This window comes from Bidens hawaiensis, unplaced genomic scaffold (genome assembly GCF_021521415.1).
Source record: "Bidens hawaiensis isolate Kalapana, Puna unplaced genomic scaffold, B.hawaiensis_p1.1 tig00016852_1, whole genome shotgun sequence".
Classification (NCBI taxonomy): domain Eukaryota; kingdom Viridiplantae; phylum Streptophyta; class Magnoliopsida; order Asterales; family Asteraceae; genus Bidens; species Bidens hawaiensis.
In genome coordinates, this window is record NW_027492556.1 from 430,941 (window position 1) to 437,530 (window position 6,590).

The 6,590-nt window shown below is 32.4% G+C and overlaps 1 protein-coding gene across 2 annotated transcripts; it reads right to left on the bottom strand.

Moving 5' to 3' along the window:
- Positions 1 to 1,838: 1,838 nt before the first annotated feature.
- LOC143552359 (protein OSB2, chloroplastic-like) lies at positions 1,839 to 6,346 on the bottom strand. 2 transcript variants are annotated; one of them, XM_077042603.1, is made up of 9 exons: positions 6,012 to 6,346; positions 4,984 to 5,122; positions 4,788 to 4,925; positions 4,586 to 4,688; positions 4,408 to 4,478; positions 2,629 to 2,747; positions 2,570 to 2,586; positions 2,427 to 2,491; positions 1,839 to 2,347 (listed from the first exon to the last, which is right to left on the bottom strand). In XM_077042603.1, exons 1-9 carry the CDS (start codon positions 6,344 to 6,346, stop codon positions 2,198 to 2,200), a joined length of 1,137 nt encoding a protein of 378 aa, XP_076898718.1. In that variant the 3' UTR covers positions 1,839 to 2,197. The 2 variants fall into 2 exon arrangements, with proteins under 2 accessions (XP_076898718.1, XP_076898717.1); XM_077042602.1 differs by having other exon boundaries at positions 2,570 to 2,747.
- Between the last annotated feature and the right edge of the window lie 244 nt (positions 6,347 to 6,590).

Genomic DNA, 6,590 nt, shown 5'->3' on the forward strand with positions numbered 1-6,590 from the left:
CTGAATAGGAGAAATATGCACAAACATGTATTACAATTTATTTATTCTTATGTTTATATATGTGGTTCGTTTACACTGTATGAAATACGGTAACAAAAATAAATTTTAAACTTTAAACTAAACAACGAAAAATCAAACAAATATGGTTAATGTGGTATTGAGTTTTAATTGGTTTGGGCTTTAAACTTTGGTTAAACTTTAATTGGTTTTAACTTTTAATTTGGTTGGGCTTTAAACAAATATGGGTAAAATTATATTTTTTTCATTACCGACAAAAACCGACATATATATGTCCACCCTGCTATAAAAAAAGTACACTACCGACGAAAAATTGTAACGAACACTATCGCCGAAAAGGTTAGCGAAAATTACCCTGCTGTTATGTCCACCCCTGGGTAGTTTATCTATGAATAAGATTTTTTTGATTGGGTTGATGTTATTGTATAGGTATATTTTTTTCTTTATTTAATTATAAATCCCTTCTAACTTAATTACATAAATATCATTATTACTTTAAACCGTTAATCAAATTATCTAAAAGATCTAGATTCTCACAATATATACGAGTTTTGAAATAATCTTTTGCACACATAATTAGTTTGTATTAAACTTTCCTTTTTCCTTAAAATGAAAAGACGGTTGATAGAAATTACACATATAAATAACCACAAATTTTAAAATGAAAAAAAAATCCCAATAATAAAAGTTAGATGAGTACTTGTTCTGCTTACAAGGTTGGTTTTATGTTCTAAATCGTCGATCGAACCATTAAAACTAGGGTTTTCAAAACATAAACCCGCTGTACCAATCAGTTTGAAAAAGCGATTTGTAAACCACAATAGTAAGTACAAACCTTTTTATTTGTGAAAATTTTATAATTATAAAATATATCATCAAGATGCGTGGTCCCGATTCCTAAATGTTATATTTGATAGCACGATTACATGACGATAAAAAAGTCAAAATCATTGAAAGTATTAATCTCAATCACAATTTGGGCTAGTATATATTTTGTGACAATATGAAGTAATGCAATTTTATTATACGTAATAATGTAACCTAAACGTGTGTAAATGTTGATGTCTTAACACCATTTTAGAATACAACAAATTAGTTACATATCTATATCTATACTATATATAATGTATGAAAGGGGGGCAAATTAAGACACCTTAATTTTAAAGGATTTACAAATTTTAATGCATAATATACATCTTATATAGCATGTAAGAGAGAGACAAATTTGTCCATTAAAAAATATGTTTTAAAATAGTTACAACATTGCCCCATCAACTTTAAGCGACTTTTGTAAATTTAAGGAATAGTACTACTTTGGACCCTCATCTTTACCTATATATTCATTTTAATTGTAAATAACTTCCCACAAACGATTTTCCAACGGCCATAACTTTTACATACGTTAATATTTTTTATAAAAAATTGCACCATAAAAATGAGCATTTTATTGTCTTTAATTTGATAATGATATTGCTATAATTTTTTAAATAAAAAAAATTAACATATTACATATGGGTGTTACAATTCGGTTTTAACGGTTTCTAAGTTATATCATGAGCCAAGCTGTTGGTTCGATTTTTTGTCAATCTTACTGTAAAATTTATAAAATATGACAAAAGAAACTAAAGATGATACAAAAACACATAAGAGGGCCTCCACAGCAATCAAAGTTTATATGATTGATAAATGAATTCCCAAGTAAACAATATTTTGTTAATAGTCATGATTAACACCACATGCATGACAACTACAACTTTGAATACTAATATCTATAAACACACGCATGCGTGTGTATGTGTGGGTAGATAGTAAGGCACTTAACTAATCAAGCATGCCTCTAGCCTATTTTAGACTAACAGTCGCAGACATTAATGATCAATCTAATGTGTTCAAAACATAGTGTTTGCTTATTCAAGAAAATGTACAAAACCTGTCATGAATTCATGATAAAGAGGGACTTTTACACTTATATTGAGACGATCACCGAGCAAAATTTGCAAAATATCTGCCATGGCAGTTACTTCATCCATCATAAATATGCAAATTCAGATTTACATAAGTTAAAAGCTCCTTACTTTCAAAACAATAGGAATTAAAACGTAAAAGTAGAGGGAGAAAAACAGATCTACCGTCTTCCATTGAGATACCAGAAAGTCAGATTTGAATCTTGAACTTGAAATTATACAGAGGCCCATTTCTTTTTCGTATTTACATAATCGGTTTTAGCTGCCACAGGTGGTAAGCTGGATAATGCCCATGAGGGTGCATCTGTTAGCCATAAACCTTTACCAGAATCTTTGTTTTTAAAGTCTGGTCCCTTCGCATCTTTCTGTGTCAAACCAACCCACCAAAGATGTTATTTACATGCGTGTTTTTAAATGTGTGTGACTGTGTAAGAAAGAGAGTACCTTGTCCAATCTGTTGTCCCACCATTTATTAGGATTTTCAATCAAATGTTTCCAAAATTCACCATCTACATTGCAATCAATATACATGTCAAGAACAATGAAAAAATTGATAACCAATTGTACATGAGTTAAAAAATGCATACCCTTTTCGCTCTTGTTAGGTTGGCTAAAGCTCATGTTAGTTTGGCTAAAGCTCTTGTTGGGTTGACTAAAAAATTCTAGTTGATTAAGTCCTTGTAAAACCTCCACCGGTGTAGCTCTGTTAAGCCACAGTGCAACACCAGTGTCTTTGTGTTTGAAGTCCGGGTAATTAGGTTTCACCTGCCAAATTTAACGAGTATAGAAACGGGTTAAGCTAAATGATTTAACTAAAACAAGAAACGAGTCAAATGGGTTAAAAGTCAACTAACTTCTAGGGTGCTTTGTAACAAAATATAACATATTATTCATTTAGAAGTTTTTATAATGAATGTGTTATGGGTCTACATCTACCCAACCTGAACAAGCTGGTTTCAAGTTTCAACCCCTTTTTGACCCATCACACAACCTACCTAGGGGTGAGAATTTCTGAGATGACACAAACCTATCATGATATTCACGGGTTTGGGTTTAGTCTAAACGGGTTCGAGTAGGGCTGAGCACGGTTCGGTTCGGTTCGGTTTTTGGGTGAAACCGAAACCGAAAATTCGGTTTTTTCATATATACAAACCGTTCGGTTTTTCGGTTTTCGGTTTCGGTTCGGTTATATTCGTTTTTTTTTTATTTTTTTTGTTTTGTTTATTTTTGTTCTATTAATTGTTTTATGCGACTAGTTCCTATGTACAAAAATACATATTAACATTTACTATTCATTTCACAAACTCTAATTTCTCTTACAAATCTATTGAACCAACAAACTCCTAATTTGTTTCGGTTGTTGTCGCATATGGCTTAGTATAAATATATTTAACAATCATTTAAATTATTTATTTTAATATTTAAAGTTAATCGGTTCGGTTCGGTTTTTTTCGGTATTTTTGAAATGGGTAACCGAACCGAAACCGAAATTTCGGTTTTTCAGAAAAACAAAAAAAAAACCGTCGGTTAATGCTTCGGTTTGGTTTTTTCGGTTCGGTTTTTTCGGTTAATTCGGTTTCGGTTCGGTATTTTCGGTTTTCTGCTCACCCCTAGGTTCGAGTCACTTTTGTATTGAACCCGCAAACACAATTAGCTAGGCGGGTTGTGTTTGTGTCAACCCTGACCCGTTTTAACTCATTTGTATATTCTTCAAATGTGTTTTATGTAACTAATAGCTAAAACTATTTGGATAACTTTTTTTTGGAAAAACTCAATAGTTTAAAAATAAATTGGCATAGTTTAAAACATAATTGCTTTAAAAAAGAAAGCTAATATGTAAATTCAGAATTTTAAAATAATAATACGCAAAAAAAGTAATTATTCTTTAGTTTTGGGTTAAACGCGTTGTGTATGAGTCAACCCACGATTACATGTCCCGTGTTCGAGTTCACATGTGTGACACAACTTTCTGGTTTGTGACATGTTCAAGTTCGAGTATATTTTCTGGGTTTGTGCCGGGTTGACCCGAAAAAATGTTTAGTTAAACGGGTTGTGTTTGTGTCAACCCAGCAGGTTCACAGGTTGGCCCGTTTAACTCATTTGTTTATTTTTTTATTATTTAAAAATTATGTTTAAAATGTGCTTTATGTAATAACTACACGTCTAAAACTACACGAGCATTTTATGTGGAAAAAGTTTAAAAGTACAAAAACAAATAGGCATAGTGTAAAACATAATTGCTTTAAAAAACACAACTAATATGTAAACTTTAAACTTTAAAATAATAATATGCAAAAAAATAAAAAAGCTTCATTTTCAGGTTAAATGGGTGGCGTTTGTGTCAACCCGCGAATACACGTGTTGTGTACGGGTTCATGCCTGAGACATTATTATACATAGGGGTAGATTGATAGAAAATAATCACCAAGCCCTTGCTCTTCTTTTCACGGTTATCAACCCACAGTTTGGAATTAGTCAAAAGATCCCTCCATGAACCTGAAAAAATATATACAAAAAGAGTTGAAAATTATTATATCATACCCACCATCCACATTGTCATAAGCAAGTAAACGATAAAACTCAAGAGAAAATGCATCACATACCATAACTGCTTTGTTTACCTCCTTTATGATCAGAATGCAAATGTCTCATTTCATTTGAATTATAAACTGGGGATGATTTAGGCTCAATATCCATTGCACTTTTCTGAAATATACATCAAGACAAGATTATGAAAAAACAAATAATAATGTGTTAAAAATTCACTAAAATAAATTATTATGAGAATATGAAATCATCTTCAACCTTTGACAATGTGTCCTGCTGCATAGATATGAAGTCGGGTTCCTTCAATGATATCTTAGAAGGCTTATGCAGCTCGACTGAAGCATAGATTTTCTTTGATTGAGAATTTTCCACAAAATTGATTGTATTCGCCATCACCTGTATAATTATATGCACTTAGAATAAAACTATTTTTAGGCCTTATTTACCATTGTACCTGGACGTTAGCTTGAACTTCACTTAATTTAAATGGCGGGACATCCACACTTAAATGACCAGCAACATGCACGTAATCTTTTTCCTTCAGATGACACATTGCAATATGTGCCAGATCACCTTCAAAGATTACTGGAATCCTGTATTATATAAGAAACAAGGAACAAATAAATAGAAACCTAAGAGAAACAAAATAGACTAGAAATGCTACACAAACACCAGCAATAATATACTACAGATTAGAGGCGCACAAAAAACCGGTCTCTCAACCCAGCCCAATCCGGTTAACCCAAATTGACCAGGTCAAAAACCCCTTAAAACCCGAACAGGTGATGACTTTGGAAGCAGTTTGTGCACCTCTACTACAGATAAAAATATATGTATACTCACAGTATAAATAGACAGTTACATACAATGTGCATGATTTATAAACATGAAAAGCATACATATCTTCAAGTGAAACTTAGAAATCGGGTTGAACCTATTAAAACTCTTTTTAGTCCATGGATCAACAAAAACATTTCATGACATCTTAAAGTGAATTAAGAAATCAAGTAACAATATCGAATAATCATATTCTATAACATTTCTCATATCAACCACTCTTATGAACTGTTTTAAGGTCTTGCATCCTATCTTCTGGTAACTGAATTTAGTAGTTAAAGTTAAGATCCAAAATACCAGAGTGAAAAAGCCCTTATAAGAGAATAGCAACAAGCACATGTAGACCAAGCAGCCTATTTCATTCTCGGTAAGTAAAACAGAGAGAGACACACATACTTAGGCTATGTGTAGTGCCACTGGTCCATTATTAATACATAAGTAACTTAATTTTGTAATATAAATATAAACAAAGACGAACACAAACATGCTAATTTTCTTAATGATTTAGCACATGAACATAAAAAGTTGTTGGATTATTTCAGTTAAAATGCAAACAAACAGAGTATGAGACCTAAAGTATTACTTTTTGCATTTGCTACATATCAACTAAATGTAATAATAATAATAATAATAATATAATTATACCAAAAGGACGTCGGAGAAGTGGAAGATGACTCATTATCTTGCGATATGATAGTGCCGGCCCAGCATTTTCCATCAGAGGAAGCTTCGAACTGAACCGGAATCTTAACCCGGCCGATCAGATTCACCGAGTTAACCACCTTCGCCTGCCAGGGAATCTGAGTGGGTTTAGGCGACGTTGAAGTAGTGTTGGGCGTTGGCGGTGCCCTAGTAGTGGTAGTAGTAGTAGTAGTAGTACTGTAGAAAGAAGCCTGTTGGTGTTGGACGGCTGACGTGGAGGATAGTTTGAGGAGGCGGTGGTATTGTTGGACGGTGATTGCTCGGCGGATGGAGTTCATGACGGACGGATTATTATGAATGAAATCAAAACCAAATGGACATTTTATTTGGGGGTTCTCTTTTTTCTTTCTTGGGTCTGTTATTTTTTATATTTATTTAGGGCATGCTTCTTTACTTTTTTAAGTCGGAAAATTTGTTTGTTAGAACATGAATAAAAATTTGGATTTATTTAATTAACAATCGAACATAAACACATTGTACGTTTGTGAACATTCGTTTATGTTCATTTACATATTAATATTA